This window comes from Tachyglossus aculeatus, chromosome 17 (genome assembly GCF_015852505.1).
Source record: "Tachyglossus aculeatus isolate mTacAcu1 chromosome 17, mTacAcu1.pri, whole genome shotgun sequence".
Taxonomy (NCBI): Eukaryota; Metazoa; Chordata; class Mammalia; order Monotremata; family Tachyglossidae; genus Tachyglossus; species Tachyglossus aculeatus.
In genome coordinates, this window is record NC_052082.1 from 56,147,214 (window position 1) to 56,163,910 (window position 16,697).

The 16,697-nt window shown below is 49.9% G+C and overlaps 1 protein-coding gene across 1 annotated transcript; it reads left to right on the top strand.

The window, feature by feature from the left end:
- The first annotated feature begins 6,838 nt into the window (after window positions 1–6,838).
- LOC119939729 (protein Wfdc21-like) lies at window positions 6,839–16,031 on the top strand. Its single transcript, XM_038759912.1, has 3 exons — window positions 6,839–6,978; window positions 10,991–11,092; window positions 15,821–16,031. Exons 1-3 carry the CDS (start codon window positions 6,867–6,869, stop codon window positions 15,832–15,834), a joined length of 228 nt encoding a protein of 75 aa, XP_038615840.1. The 5' UTR covers window positions 6,839–6,866; the 3' UTR covers window positions 15,835–16,031.
- The last annotated feature ends 666 nt before the right edge of the window (window positions 16,032–16,697 follow it).

A 16,697-nucleotide genomic window follows, 5' to 3' on the forward strand; every position in this document is an offset into this window, starting at 1 on the left:
CAAATACCGTAATGATGATTGTTATTCAGTTTTCAATCCCAGCGCTTCCCGCACATGCCAGTCTCATGCCCTGGAATCAATGACGACGGAGCTGATGACCAACCGTGGAATGAACATCCGTCGTGCCGTTTACCAGGCCCGACCGACTCCACCCGAGTCCTCTCCCTTCCTCTCAATCAGTGGTATTTATTGAACACTTACTGTGTGCAGAGCACTGTACTAAACGGTTGGAAGAGTACCAACAACAGAGTCGGTAGATACATTCCCTGCCCGCACTGAGCTACAGACTTCCGGCCATCCACCAGCCACCGAATTTTCCCCTTTTCTGGCCTGTGCCTCAGTCATCATCATCATCAATCGTATTTATTGAGCGCTTACTGTGTGCGGAGCACTGTACTAAGCGCTTGGGAAGTACAAGGTGGCAACATATGGCAAAGGGCAACAACTCAGTGGCAAAGGGGCAACAACTTTGGCTCCTTCTCTGGTCCTGGTTCAATCTAGTTCATGCTGCTGGGGAAGCAGTGCGACGTAGTGGCTAGCGCCGGGGCATGGGCGTCAGAAGGACCTGGGTTCTATTCCTGCCTCTGCCACGTGTCTGCTGGGTGACCCTGGGCAAGTCATTTCACTTCTCTGGGCCTCAGTTCCCTCATCTGGAAAATGGAGACTAAGAGTGTGAGCCCCGTGGGGGGGACAGGGACTGTGTCCAACCTGATTACCTTGCATCTAGAGAAGAAGCGTGGCTCAGTGGAAAGAACATGGGCTTTGGAGTCAGAGGTCATGGGTTCAAATCCCGGCTCTGCCCCTTGTCAGCTGGGTGACTTTGGGCAAGTCACTTAATTTATCTGTGCCTCAGTTACCTCATCTGTAAAATAGGGATTAAGACTGTGAGCCCTCCGTGGGACAACCTGATCTCCTTGTAACCTCCCCTGCGCTTAGAACAGTGCGTGCACATAGTAAGTGCTTAATAAATGCCATCGTTATTATTATTACAAGGTGATCAGGTTGTCCCACGAGGGGCTGTTCAGCCTATACCTTTGACCGTTCCTCCGTGGTCTCCGCCCAGAGAGTTCATGAAGAACAAAGCTGCTATTATCAAAGGAGGCAGGAAACCCAAACAGGGCCGGCTAGGGCAGCTGGCATACCATCCTCGCCATCATCTTTAAATCCCTCAATCCCACCAAGCTACCTGTTCTTCAACCTTGTCTACCTCACCGCCAACCTCTAGTCCACATCCTACTTCCGATCTGCACCACCCTCCCTGTCCGTATCTGACGGACGATCACGCTCCTCACCTTCGAAGCCTTATTAAAAGTATAATTAATAATAATGATGGCATTTATTAAGCGCTTACTATGTGCAAAGCACTGTTCTAAGCTCTGGGGAGGTTACAGGGTAGTCCCATTAGAGGCTCACAGTCTTAATCCCCATTTTACAGATGAGGGAACTGAGGCCCAGAGAAGTGAAGTGACTTGCCCAAAGTCACACAGCTGACAATTGGCAGAGCCGGGATTTGAACCCATGACCTCTGACTCCAAAGCCCGGGCTCTTTTCCACTAAGCTACACTGCTTCTCTCCTCCAAGAGGCCTTCCCTGACTAAGCCCTCATTTCCTCTTCTCTCACTCCCTCCTGCATCACTCTTGCACTCAAATTGGCACCCTTTATTCGCCCCACCCTGAGCCCCAAAGCACTTATGAATGTTGCCATCATTTATTTCTATTAATATCAGTCTCCCCGTCTAGACTGTAAGCTCGTTGTGGGCAGGGAACATGTCTACCCACTCTGTCATAGTGGACTCTCCCTATCAATTAATCAACTGTATTTATTGAGGACCTAACCTACTACTACTACTAATGATAGCATTTATTAAGCGCTTACAGTGTGCAAAGCACTCTTCTAAGCGCTTGGGGAGGTTACAGGGTGATCAGGTTGTCCCACATGGGGCTCACAGTCTTCATCCCCATTTTACAGATGAGGGAACTGAGGCCCAGAGAAGTGAAGTGACTTGCCCAAAGTCACACAGCTGGCAAGCGGCAGAGCCGGGATGCTCTGTGTAGGGCAAGTACGATATAACAGAATTAGCAGATACGTTCCCTGCCCTTAATGAGTTTCCAGTCAAGAGATGAGCTTACTCTATTAATCCCTCCTATCTGTTATTAATTTTAGTATCGATCTCCCCTCCCTGGATTGTAAGCTCCTTGAGGGCTCGGATTGTGTCTGCTAACTCTATCGAACTCTCCAATGCGCTCAGTATAGCGCAAAATAGACTGTAAACTCTTGGAGGGAAGAAACTGAGAAGCGGCATGGCTCAGTGGAAAGAGCCTGGGCTTTGGAGTCAGAGGTCGTGGGTTCGAATCCCGGCTCCACCACATGTCTGCTGTGTGACCTTGGGCAAGTCACTTAACTTCTCAGAGCCTCAGGTACCTCATCTGTAAAATGGGGATGATGACTGTGAGCCCCACGTGGGACAACCTGATCACCTTGTATCCCCCCAGCGCTTAGAACAGTGCTTTGCACATAGTAAGCGCTTAACAAATGCAATTATTATTATTATTACTCAGTGCTCTGTACACAGTAGGCTATACATTCTTTGAATCAGGGATTGTGGCTACTAACTCTATTGTATTGGATGCTCCCAGGCGCTCACTACAGTGCCCTGTGTACAGTAGGGACTCCATAACGAGATAGATTGATGGGATGATGGAAGTAGATTCTGAGAAGGCGAGTCCAGCTGTTTTCGGAGCCGTGGCTTTGATGGGGAGACCAGAGAGTGTTTGGCAGATGGGAGGGAGAGCGGTGTGGTCTGCGTGATAGACCCCGGCCCTGGGAGTCAGAAGGACCTTGGTTCTAATCCCGGCTCCTCCACTTGTCTGCTGTGTGACCTTGGGCATGCTACTTCGCTTCTCTGTGCCTCAGTTCCCTCGTCTGTAAAATGGGGATGGAGACTGCGAGCCCCATGTGGAACGTGGATGGATTTTAGACTGTGAGCCCACTGTTGGGTAGGGACTGTCTCTATATGTTGCCAACTTGTACTTCCCAAGCGCTTAGTACAGTGCTCTGCACACAGTAAGCGCTCAATAAATACGATTGATGATGATGATGATTTGCTTGTATCTACCCCAGTTTTTAAATCAGTGCCTGGCACATAGTAAGCGCTTAACAAATACCATAAAAATAAAAATAAAAAAGAGAGAGAGATAAGAGATCAGCGTGGCTCAGTGGAAAGAGCCCCGGCTTTGGAGTCAGAGGTCGTGGGTTCAGATCCCGGCTCCGCCACTTGTCAGCTGGGTGACTTTGGGCAAGTCACTTCACTTCTCTGGGTCTCAGTACCTCATCTGTAAAATGGGGGTGAGGACTGTGAGCCCCCCATGGGACAACTTGATCACCTTGTAACCTCCTCAGCGCTTAGAACAGTGTTTTGCACATAGTAAGCACTTAATAAATGCCATTATTATTTATTTATTTATTCCCTGGGCCTCAGTTCCCTCATCTGTAAAATGGGGATGAAGACTGTGAGCCCCACGAGGGACAACCTGATCACCTTGTAACCTCCCCAGCGCTTAGACCAGTGCTTTGCATGTAGTAAGTGCTTAATAGATGCCATCATTATCGTTATTATTATTATTATTAATAAACCGAGTGGAACGTTGGCAGCTCGGAAGGGGAGGGTGAAAACTTGGATTGTCTTTGGAAGGTAAATAGGAAGCCGGTGAAGGGATTGGTGAGTCTAATCCCATAATTTATTTGGCGGGTTTATTTCCCGAAGTTATTTCATATTAATGTTCTCATTTGTCCTTGCATCAAACTTCTGAGGAAGGAAGGGGCGGGGAGTATTGCCTCTTTCTGTCAAACCGGCTCAGAAATCCGGAGAGGTTAGGTAACTTCCCCAAGGTCTGTCGAAGGTACGACTCACATCCTTGTCACTTGATTTCCTGGCCGGCATTCTTGCCAACGGGTCATTATGACATTTGGTGACAGGGTCTGAGAGGAATGGGCAAGGAACAGCTAGAGGAGAACTGTTAGGTGGGGTGGGCCTCAGAGGAGAAATGTAGGGGATAGGTGAACTTGGGTAAGTCACTTCACTTCTCCCTCATCTGTAAAATGGGGATTAAGTCTGTGAGCCCCCCGTGGGACAACCTGATCTTGTAACCTCCCCAGCATTTACAACAGTGCTTTGCACGTAGTAAACGCTTAATAAATGCCATTATTATTAGTAGTATTAGTATTAGTATTATTCTCCGTGCCTCAGTTACCTCATCTGTAAAATGGGGATTGAGCCCGGGAGCTCCACGTGGGACGGGGACTGTGTCCAAACCGATTTGCTTGTATCCACCCCAGTGCTTAGTACAGTGCCTGGCACATAGTAAGCGCTAGGCGAATACCACAATAATTTATCATTATTATTTCTCTAAATCCCTTTAATAATAATAATGGTATTTGATGATGATGATGACATTTATTAAGCACTTACTAAGCACTTTAATGTGCAAAGCACATTAAAAATAAATGTCGGTCAGAGGATGCCGTGGTGCAAATCGAAGTAGACAAGGAGCTTCTTCTAGTGTACACCGAGTTTCTGTCCTCCGTTCGATTATCAGCTTCTCGAGGGCAGTGATTGTTATCATGATGATGATGATGATGACTTTAAGAACTTACTATGTGCCAAGAGCTGTTCTAAGCACTGGGGGAGATACAAGGTGATCAGGTTGCCCCACGGAGGACTCACAGTCTTCATCCCCATTTTACAGATGAGGGAACTGAGGCCCAGAGAAGTGAAGTGACTTGCCCGAAGTCACACAGCAGACAAGTGGCGGAGCCGGGATTTGAACCCATGACCTCTGACTCCAGTCAATCAATCAATCAATCGTATTTATTGAGCGCTTACTGTGTGCAGAGCACTGTACTAAGCGCTCCAGAGCCCGAGCTCTTTCCGCTGAGCCACGCTGCTTCAATGAGTGTGACTTTGGGCAAGTCACAACTTCTCTGGGCCTCAGTTTCCTCATCTGTAAAATGGGGATTAATGTGAGCCCCCCGTGGGACAACCTGATCATCTTGTAATCTCCCCAGCGCTTAGAACAGTGCTTGGCACAGAGTAAGCGCTTATTAAATGCCATCATTATTAATGAATGAATGAATTATTGTTATTAACAAATGCCATAAACAGTTTGTAATAGTAATAATGATGACAGCAGTTGCTAAGCGCTTCCAATGTGCGAAGCACTGTTCTAAGCGCTGGAAAGTGGCGGCGTGTGGGCGGGCCGGGTTTGATGTTGAGCGCTTAGTACAGTGCTCTGCACACAGTAAGCGCTCAATAAATACGATTGAATGAATGAATGGACACGCCTCGGGCCCGCCCCTTGCGTCACGTGCCTCTCTCTCGGCCCCGCCCCCATCACGTCAATCACCTCGCCTGGCCCCGCGCCCTCCCCCCGATTGGCCCGGCCCCGTCCTGGCCACGCCCCTCCCACGCACCACGCCCATTTTAGCCCCGCCCCTTTCCGTGGCCGCGCCCGCTTTCTTGGTTCCGCCCCTCCATTGGTCCCTCCCGTTCCCCTGGTCACGCCCCCTTCGTTGGTCCCGCCCACTTTCCCGGCCCCGCCCATTCATTGGTCCCGCCCCGCATTGGCCACGCCCACTTTCCCGGGCCCGCCTTTCCATTGGTCCCTCCCGTCTTTCTGGCCCCTCCCCAGCGTTGGTCCCTCCCACTTACTGATCCCGCCCCTCCATCGGTCCCTCCTGTTCCCCCGGCCCCGCCCCCTGCGTTGGCCCCGCCCACGTTCCCGGTCCCGCCCCTCCACTGGTCCCTCCCGTTTTCCCGGCCCCGCCCCCTGAGTTGTCCCCGCCCACTTTCCCGGTCCCGCCCCTCCATTGGTCCCTCCCGTTTCCAGTCCCCGCCCCCTGCGTTGACCATGCCCACTTTCCCAGTCGCGCCCCTCAATTGGTCCCTTCCGTTTACCTGGCCCCGCCCCTTGCATTGGCCCCGCCCACTTTCCCAGTCCCGCCCTTCCATTGGTCCCTCCCGTCTCCCCTGGCCCCGCCCCATGCGTTGGCCCTGCCCACTTCCCCGGCCCCGCCCCTCCACTGGCCCCTCCCGTTTTCCCGCCCACTTTCCCGGTCCCGCCCCTCCAGTGGCCCCTCCCATTTTTCCCTGCCCCGTCCCTGCGTTGGCCCCGCCCACTTTCCTGGTCCCGCCCCTCTATTGGTCCCTCCCTTTCCCCCGGCCCCGCCCCCTGCGTTGGCCCCGCCCACTTTCCCCGTCCCGCCCTTCCATTGGTCCCTCCCGTCTCCCCTGACCCCGCCCCTTCGTTGTCCCCGCCCACTTCCCCGGCCCCGCCCCTCCACTGGCCCCTCCCGTTTTCCCGCCCACTTTCCCGGTCCCTCCCCTCCATTGGTCCCTCCCGTTTCCCCCGGCCCCGCCCCCTGCGTTGGCCCCGCCCATATTCCCGGTCCCTCCCTTCCATTGGTCCCTCCCTTTTCCCCGGCCCCGCCCCTTGCATTGGCCCCGCCTATTTTTCCAGCCCCGCCCCTCCCTTGGTCCCTCCCGTCTCCCCCGACCCCGCCCCTGCGTTGGCCCCGCCCACTTCCCCGGCCCCGCCCCTCCACTGGCCCCTCCCGTTTTCCCGCCCACTTTCCCGGTCCCTCCCCTCCATTGGTCCCTCCCGTTTCCCCGGCCCCGCCCCCTGCGTTGGCCCCGCCCATATTCCCAGTCCCGCCCTTCCATTGGTCCCTCCCGTTTGTCCTGACCACGCCCCCTTTCTTGTCCCCGCCCCTCCGTTGGCCCCGCCCCCTTTCTGCCTCCTGCCAGGGGCATAAATGCGTGTCCGTGGCAACTGTGCCAGCTGTGCCAGCTGTGCCACCTGCCGGCAGGATGGAGCCCAGCAGAGCCTTGCAGCGCCGCGGCCTCCTCGTCCTCCTCCTGGTCCTGGTCCTCCTGCCCGGGCCCGGCCTGCGGGCGGCCCAGCGGGCCCTGCAGCCCAGGGGTGAGTCCTGCCAACGGTGCCCACCCGGAACCCTCACCTTTCATTCATCCAATCTTATTTATTGAGCGCTTACTGTGTGCAGAGCACTGTACTAAGCGCTTGGGAAGTCCAAGTCGGCAGCATCTAGAGCTGGGCCCTACCCACCAGCGGGCTCACAGTCTAGAAGGGGGAGACACAGAATAATAACAATAATAAATGAAAGCATTTATTAAGCTCTTACTCTGTGCAAAGCACTGTTCTAAGCGCTAGGGAGGTTACACGGCGATCAGGTTGTCCCACGGGGGGCTCACAGTCTTCATCCCCATTTTGTAGGTGAGGGAACTGAGGCCGAGAGAAGTGAAGTGGGTTGCCCAAAGTCACGCGGCTGGCAGTTGGCGGAGCTGGGATTTAAGATGAGGCAAAAACGAGAAAACAAGAAAACAGAGATAGAAAAGACAAAAGAACAGAACGTATTGACAGAGGAAAATAAATAGAATAAATATGTACAAATAAAATAGAGTAATAAATATGTACAAACATATATATGTACAAACATATATACATATGAGAAGCAGCGTGGCTCACTGGAAAGAGCCTGGGCTTTGGAGCCAGAGTTCATGGGTTCAAATCCCGGCTCCACCAATTGTCCGCCGTTTGACTTTGGGCAAGTCACTTAGAGAAGCAGCGTGGCTCAGTGGAAAGAGCATGGGCTTTGGAGTCAGAGGTCGTGGGTTCGAATCCTGGCTCCGCCACATGTCTGCTGTGTGACTTTGGGCAAGTAACTTGACTTCTCTGGGCCTCAGTTATCTCATCTGTAAAATGGGGGTGAAGACTGTGAGCCCCACGTGGGACAACCTGATGACCTTGTATCTATCCCAGCGCTTAGAACAGTGCTTGGCACATAGTAAGCACTTAACAAATGCCATCATTATTATTATTACTTAAGTTCTCTGGGTCTCAGTTACCTCATCTGTAAAATGGGGGTGAAGACTGTGAGCCCCACGTGGGACAACCTGATGACCTTGTATCTAGCCCAGCTCTTAGAACAGTGCTTGGCACATAGTAAGCGCTTAACAAATGCCATCATTATTATTATTACTTAACTTCTCTGTGCCTCGGTTACCTCATCTGTAAAATGGGGGTTAGGACTGTAAGCCCCCCGTGGGACAACCTGATCACCTTGTAACCTCCCCAGCGCTTAGAACAGTGCTTTGCACATAGTAAGTGCTTAATAAATGCCATTATTATTATTATATCCATATATACATAATGTATATATTGTATATATGTATATGTTTGTACGTATTTATTACTCTATTTATTTATTTATTTATTTTATTTGTACATATATCTATTCTATTTATTTTATTTTGTTAGTATGTTTGGTTTTGTTCTCTGTCTCCCCCCTTTTAGACTGTGAGCCCACTGTTGGGTAGGGACTGTCTCTATATGTTGCCAATTTGTACTTCCCAAGCGCTTAGTACAGTGCTCTGCACATAGTAAGCGCTCAATAAATACGATTGATGATGATGATATACAGGTGCTGTGGGGAGGGGAAGGAGGTAAGGCGGGGGGGATGGGGAGGGGGAGGAGGGGGCCCAGTCTGGGAAGGCCTCCTAGACCTCTGACCTTCCTCTTGACACCCCCGGCAGCCCCCCACCACCACCCCACCTCACCTTCCTAAATTTATTTTGTGGCCTGTCTCCCCCTTCTAGACTGTGAGTCCGTTTTGTTGGACAGGGACCGTCCCTGTACGTTGCTGACTTGGACTTCCCAATAATAATAATAATGATGGCATTTATTAAGCGCTTACTATGTGCAAAGCACTGTTCTAAGCGCTGGGGAGGTGACAAGGCGATCAGGTTGTCCCACGGGGGCTCGCAGTCTTCATCTTCTAGACCGTGAGCCCACTGTTGGGTAGGGACCGTCTCTATATGTTGCCAACTTGTATTTCCCAAGCGCTTAGTACAGTGCTCTGCACACAGTAAGCGCTCAATAAATACAATTGAATGAATCCCCATTTGACAGTTGAGGTAACTGAGGCACAGAGAAGTTAAGTGACTTAATAATAATAATGGCATTTATTAAGCGTTTACTATGTGCAAAGCACTGTTCCAAGCACTGGGGAGGTTACAAGGCGATCAGGTTGTCCCACGGGGTCTTACAGTCCTAATGCCTATTTTACAGATGAGGTAACTGAGGCACAGAGAAGTGAAGTGACTTGCCCAAAGTCACACAGCTGACAGTTGGCAGAGCAAGGATAGCGCTTAGTATATTCATGCATTCATTCAGTCGTATTTATTGAGCGCTTACTGTGTGCAGAGCACTGTACTAAGCGCTTGGGAAGTACAAGTTTGCAACATATAGAGAAGGTCCCTACCCAACAGTGGGCTCACAGTACAGTGCTCTGCACACAGGAAACGCTCAATAAATACAGTGGAATGAATGAAAACAGGACTCGAAGTTTGGGCAGGGGTGGAGGCTGAAGGAAGCTCCTGGAAAACTTTATCATTAATAATAATAATGGTATTTGTTTAAGCGCTTACTATGTGCCAAGCACTGTTCTAAACACTGGGGAAGATACAAGGTCATCAGGTTGTCCTATGTGGGGCTCACAGACTTAATCCCCATTTGACAGATGAGGGAACTGAGGCACAGGGGACTTAAGTGACTTGCCCAAAGTGACACAGCTGATAAGTGGCGGAGTCGGGATTAGAACCCACAACCTTTCACTCTCAAGCTCATGCTCTTTCCACTAAATTGTGCTGCTTCTCCAAATAATTATGGTATTTAAGTGCTTCCTGTGTGCCTTGTTGGGTAGAGCCCGTCTCTATATGTTGCCAGCTTGTATTTCCCAAGCGCTTAGTATAGTGCTCTGCACACAGTAAGCGCTCAATAAATACGATTGAATGAATGAATAAATGAAGAACCCAGGCCCTCCTGATTCCCAGGCCTGTGCCCAATCCAGCTGAGACTTAACACTGGCTCCTTCCGCAGAATAATAATAACCGGAATTGGTTTAAGCGTTGTGCTAAACACTGGGGTAGATACAAGATCCTCAGAGCATCAGGCTCACAGTCTAAGAATCCATCAATTCATGGTATATATTGAGCGCCTACTACATGCAGAGCCACTGTACTAAGTGCCTGGGAGAGTAGAATACAACAGAATTAGCCTAGACTGTGAGCCCACTGTTGGGTAGGGACCGTCTCTATAGGTTTCCAACTTGTACTTCCCAAGTGCTTAGTACAGAGCTCTGCACACAGTAAGCGCTCAATAAATACAATTGATTGATTGATTGAATTAGCAGTCACGCTCCCCGCCCGTAAGGAGCAGGGAGGAGGATTTGAGTTACCAAGGTGAAATTTCTCTCCGGGTGTAGCCCGGTTCTCTGGAGAAGCAGCACGGCTCAGTGGCAAGAGCCCGGGCTTTGGAGTCAGAGGTCATGGGTTCAAATCCCGGCTCCGCCACCTGTCAGCTGTGTGACTTTGGGCAAGTCGCTTCACTTCTCTGGGCCTCAGTGACCTCATCTGGAAAATGGGGCTGAAGACCGCGAGCCCCCCGTGGGACCACCTGATTACCTTGTAACCTCCCCAGCGCTCCGAACAGTGCTTTAGTCGGTGCTTAATAAATCATCATCATCATCATCAATCGTATTTATTGAGCGCTTACTATGTGCAGAGCACTGTACTAAGCGCTTGGGAAGTCCAAATTGGCAACATCTAGAGACAGTCCCTACCCAACAGTGGGCTCACAGTCTAAAAGGGGGAGACAGAGAACAAAACCAAACATACTAACAAAATAAAATAGAGTAAAAAATTTGTACAAACATATATACAGGTGCTGTGGGGAAGGGAAGGAGGTAAGATGGGGGGGATGGAGAGGGGGACGAGGGGGAGAGGAAGGAAGGGGCTCAGTCTGGGAAGGCCTCCTGGAGGAGGTGAGCTCTCAGCAGGGCCTGGAAGGGAGGAAGAGAGCGAGCTTCTCTCTGTGGAAGTGGGGCCACCCTGACGGCGTCTCTTCCCGTGATTAGGGTCGTGCTTGGAACTGTGCACCGGAGACTGGGACTGCGATGTGGGCGAACGATGCGTCAGCAACGGGTGTGGGCACATCTGCTTGCCAGCCACGGATGGAGGTGAGAGTCCGGCCCTGCCCAGGCCCGCTACACCCCCTCTTTTCCCCCCCGTCCCCCTCCAAGTACCCCGAAAGCATTGGTCAAGGGAGGGTCCAAACCCAAGCGGGATATTCGCGTCAATTAGTCGTATTTATTGAGCGCTCACTCCGTGCAGAGCGCTGTCCCAAATACAGAACTAGCAGACACGTTCTCTGCCCATTAAGAGTGTGAGCCCCATGTGGGACAGGGACTGGGTCCGACCAATCAATCAATCAATTGTATTGAGCGCTTACTGTGTGCGGAGCACTGTACTAGGCGCTTGGGAAGTCCAAGTCGGCAACGTAGAGAGACGGCCCCTACCCAACAGCGGGCTCACAGTCTAGAAGGGGGAGACAGAGAACAAAACAAAACGTTTTAACAAATTAAACTAAATAGAATAGATATGTACAGGTAAAATAAATAAATAGATAGAGTAATAAATAGGTACAAACATATATCAATCAATCAGTCGTATTTATTGAGCACTTACTGTGTGCAGAGCACTGTACTAAGCACTTGGGAAGTACAAGTTGGCAACACATAGAGACATATGTATATATATACACATATATACAGACACACATATATACATATATACACACGTATTCTTTTAGACTGTGAGCCCACTGTTGGGTAGGGACTGTCTGTATATGTTGCCAATTTGTACTTCCCAAGCGCTTAGTACAGTGCTCTGCACATAGTAAGCGCTCAATAAATATGATTGATGATGATAGACAGGTGAATACAGAATTAGCAGACACGTTCTCTGCCCATTAAGAGTGTGAGCCCCATGTGGCCAGGGACTGGGTCCGACCAGCTTAACTTGTCTCTACCCCAGTGCTTAGAACAGTGCTTGGCACACAGTAAGCACAGCGTGGCTCAGTGGGCTTGGAGTCAGAGGCCATGGGTTCAAATCCTCACTCCGCCAATCGTCAGCTGGGTGACTTCACTTCTCCGGGCCTCAGTGACCTCATCTGGAAAATGGGGATTAAAACTGTGAGCCCCCCGTGGGACTACCTGATCACCTTGTATCCTCCCCGGCGCTGAGAACAGTGCTTTGCACATAGTAAGTGCTTAACAAATGCCATCATTATTATTATTATTATTATTAACAAGTACCATAATTAATATTATATATGGTTTTAGACTGTGAGCCCACTGTTGGGTAGGGACTGTCTCTATATGTTGCCAATCTGTACTTCCCAAGCGCTTAGTACAGTGCTCTGCACATAGTAAGCACTCAATAAATACAATTGATGATGATGATAATTAATATTATAAAGGGCTTACAGTCTAGATGGGGAGACCGACGTTAATATGAATAAAATCAATGGCATTTATTGCATGCTTACTATATGCAGAGCTCTGTATTGAGCACTTGAGCTCAGTCCCTGTCCCACATGGGGCTCACACTCTTATCCCCATTTTACGGATGAGGTAACTGAGGCACAGAGACGTGAAGTGACTTGCCAAAGGTCACAACAGAGCCTCCGTGGATCCGTGAATCCTGGAGCTGGGAGTGACCTGAGGGGGTCTTTGGATCCAACCCCCTTCCCTCCACCCCCATCTCCAGGTCAGCCGTCCAAGGTGGGGGTCTCCACAGACTCCCAACGTGTATTTCTCCGACAGTTAGGAAACGTTTCCTGCAGTCTCACTGAAATCTCTCTTGCTGCAATCTTTTTTTTGTTCCTCTATAGTATTTGTCAAGCACTTACTATGTGCCAACATGGTAATAAGCACTGGGGTAGATACAAAAAACAGCTTGGCTCAGTTGAAAGAACACGGGCTTTGGAGTCAGAGGTCATGGATTAAAATCCCGGCTCCTCCAATTGTCAGCTGCATGGCTTTGGGCAAGTCACTTCACTTCCAGCGCTTAGAACAGCGCTTTGCACATAGTAAGCGCTTAATAAATGCCATTATTATTATTATTATTATTATTCTCTGGGCCTCAGTTACCTCATCTGTAAAATGGGGATGAAGACTGTGAGCCGCCTGTGGGACAACCTGATCACCTTATAACCTCCCAGCGCTTAGAACAGTGCTTTGCACATAGTAAGTGCTTAATAAATGCCATTATTATTATTATTATTATTATTATTGGACACAGTCCCTATCCCACATGGGACTTCACAGTCTTAATCCCCTCTTTAACAATAATAATAATTATGGTACTTGTTAAGCGCTTACTATGTGCCGAACACTGTCCCAAACTCTGGGGTAGATACAGTTAATCAGGTAGGATGCAGTCCCTGTCCCACATAATAATAATAATAATAATAATGTTGGCATTTGTTAAGCGCTTACTATGTGCAAAGCACTGTTCTAAGCGCTGGGGGGGGATACAAAGTGATCAGGTTGTCCCATGTGGGGCTCACAGTCTTAATCCCCATTTGACAGATGAGGTAACTGAGGCACAGAGAAGTGAAGTGACTTGCCCAAGGTCACACAGCAGATGTGGGGGAGCCTGGATTAGAACCCAGGTCCTTCTGAATCCCAGGCCCGTATGGCTCTATCCACTGAGCCACACTGCTTCTCCTCTCCAGATGAGGTAGCTGAGTCAATCAGTTGTAGCGTGACTCAGTGGAAAGAGCCCGGGCTTTGGAGTCAGAGGTCGTGGGTTCAAATCCCGGCTCCGCCAACGGTCAGCTGTGTGACTTTGGGCAAGTCACTTCACTTCTCTGGGCCTCAGTTCCCTCATCTGTAAAATGGGGATTAAAACTATGAGCCCCCCGTGGGACAACCTGATCACCTTGTAACCTCCCCAGCGCTTAAAGCAGTGCTTTGCACATAGAAAGCGCTTAACAAATACCATTATTATTATTATTATTATATTGATTGCTTACTGTGTGCAGAGCACTAAGCCCTTGGGAGAGTACAATATAACAGACACATTCCCTGCCAATAATGAGCTTACAGTCTAGAGGGGGAGACAGACATTCATATAAATAAATAAAATTACAGATATTTACATAAGTCAACACAATCAGAAAGAAGTGGGAGAAGAAGAAAGGAGGGCTTAGTCAGGGGAGGCCTCTGAGGCCCAGAGAAGTGAAGTGACTTGCCCAAGATCACACAGCAGACAAGTGGCAGAGCCAGGTTAGAATCCAGCGTGGCTCAGTGGAAAGAGCCCGGGCTTTGGAGTCAGAGGTCATGGGTTCAAATTCCGACTCCGCCAATTGTCAGCTGGGTGACTTTGGGCAAGTCACTTCACTTCTCTGGGCCTCAGTTCCCTCATCTGTCAAATGGGGATGAGGACCGTGAGCCCTATGTGGGACAACCCGATCACTCTGTATCCCCCCAGCATTTAGAACACTGCTTTGTACATAGTAAGCGCTTAACAAATACCATCATCATCAACCCAGGTCCTTCTGTCTCCACTAGGCCCATGCTTCTCAGTCAAAGACTATTTCCTCTCAGCTCTTCAAGAGCAACGGAACAATGGAATGATGCAGCTTCTTTGTTACACTCGGTAAACCTAATGTATCAGTCAGTGGTATTTACTGAGCACTTACCATGTGCAGAGCGCTTGGGAGAGTACAGTACAACAGAGCAGGGAGACACATTCCCTGTCCACCACGGGCTTACCTCAGGACTCACTTCTCCCGGTCTCAGCCTCCCAAACCCCTTAGCCTTTCCTCGTTTGCTTTTTGAAAAACCGGTCTTGATTAAATGAGTTCATTCATTCATTCAGTTGTATTTATTGAGCGCTTACTGTGTGCAGAGCACTGTACTAAGCGCTTGGGAAGTACAAGTTGGCAACATATAGAGACGGTCCCTACCCAGTAATGGGCTCACAGTCTAGAAGGGGAAGACTGACAACAAGATAAAAGATATTAAGTCTTACTGCATACCAAGCGTTGCTCTTCGTCCACCGCCTCATTCGACTCCCAGAACCCCCTGCTCCCCCACCAATAATGATGGCATTTATTAAGTGCTATGTGCAAAGCACTGTTCTAAGCGCTGGGGAGGTTACAAGGTGATCAGGTTGTCATCATCATCAATCGTATTTATTGAGCACTTACTATGTGCAGAGCACTGTACTAAGTGCTTGGGATGTACAAATTGGCAACATCTAGAGACAGTCCCTACCCAACAGTGGGCTCACAGTCTAAAAGGGGAAGACAGAGAACAAAACCAAACATACTAACAAAATAAAATAAATAGAATAGATATGTACAAATAAAATAAATAAATAGAGTAATAAATATGTACAAACATATATCCATATATACAGGTGCTGTGGGGAAGGGAAGGAGGTAAGATGGGGGGGATGGAGAAGGGGACGAGGGGGAGAGGAAGGAAGGGGCTCAGTCTGGGACCCACGGGGGGCTCACAGTCTTCACCCCCGTTTTCCAGATGAGGGAACTGAGGCCCAGAGAAGTGAATCAATCAATCATATTTATTGAGCGCTTACTGTGTGCAGAGCACTGTACTAAGCGCTTGGGAAGTACAAGTTGGCAACACATAGAGACAGTCCCTACCCAACAGCGGGCTCACAGTCTAGAAGAAGTGATGTGACTTGCCCAAAGTCACCCAGCTGACAATTGGCAGAGCCGGGATTTGAACCCATGACTCCAAAGCGCGTACTCTTTCCACTGAGCCACGCTGCTTCCGATCCCACCCAGTCTGGCCCAGAACCCCGCCGATCAAGTCCACCCAGTTGACCCCCTGCCAACTGACCCCCTGACATCATCTCCTTCCCTTTCCCAGGAGACCCTCGCTGAAGATCTCGAAGGGAGTCGTGGCTACTTAGAGCTCAGCTTCTGGGGTCCACTGACTGAGCCAGATACGGGGGGCTGATCGCCCCCATCTTGGCCCCCCAGGCAGGGGGGACCCCGGGGACTGTGGGGCCGGAGGGAGCGGGGTTGGCGCTCCAGAGATCTTTCTCGCTCAATAAAGTGGCTTTCGTCCGACGCTCAAACAGGAGTGAGTTACTCTGTGGGACAGGAGGATGAGGGGAGGTTCTTTTCCGGATTCTTCTTCTTTTACCATCCCCTTGGGCAGAGCCGCGTCCATCCGGGCTGCCTGGAACTGGCCAGTGGGAGAGGCCTGGGAATCTCATCTCTGCCCAAAAAACAAGCTCCTTCTAGACTGTGAGCCCCTTGTTGGGTAGGGACCGTCTCTATATGTTGCCAACTTGTACTTCCCAACCGCTTAGTACAGTGCTCCGCACACAGTAAGCGCTCGGTAAATACGATTGAATGAATGAATGAAGCTCCTCCCTCTCTGCGGGAAGGGTGAATGCGTGAAAGCCAGATTCTGCAACCATCCTGGGATGTCCCACAGTTATTTATTGAGCACTTACTGGGCGCAGAGCACTGTACTATAAGCCCTTGGGAGAGTACGATAGAACAGGCACATTCCCTGCCCGCAGTGAGTTTACAGTCTAGAGGGGGAGACAGGCATCAATATAAATAAATTACAGATATGTACGTAGGCGCTCTGACTTTATTGTTGTACTGTACTTTCCCAAGCACTAGTACAGTGCTCTGCGCACAGTAAGCGCTTAATAAATATGACCGAATGAATGAATGCACTTCTGGGTTGGTTTATGCCCATTCGCAACTCTTGTGTGCACACACACTGC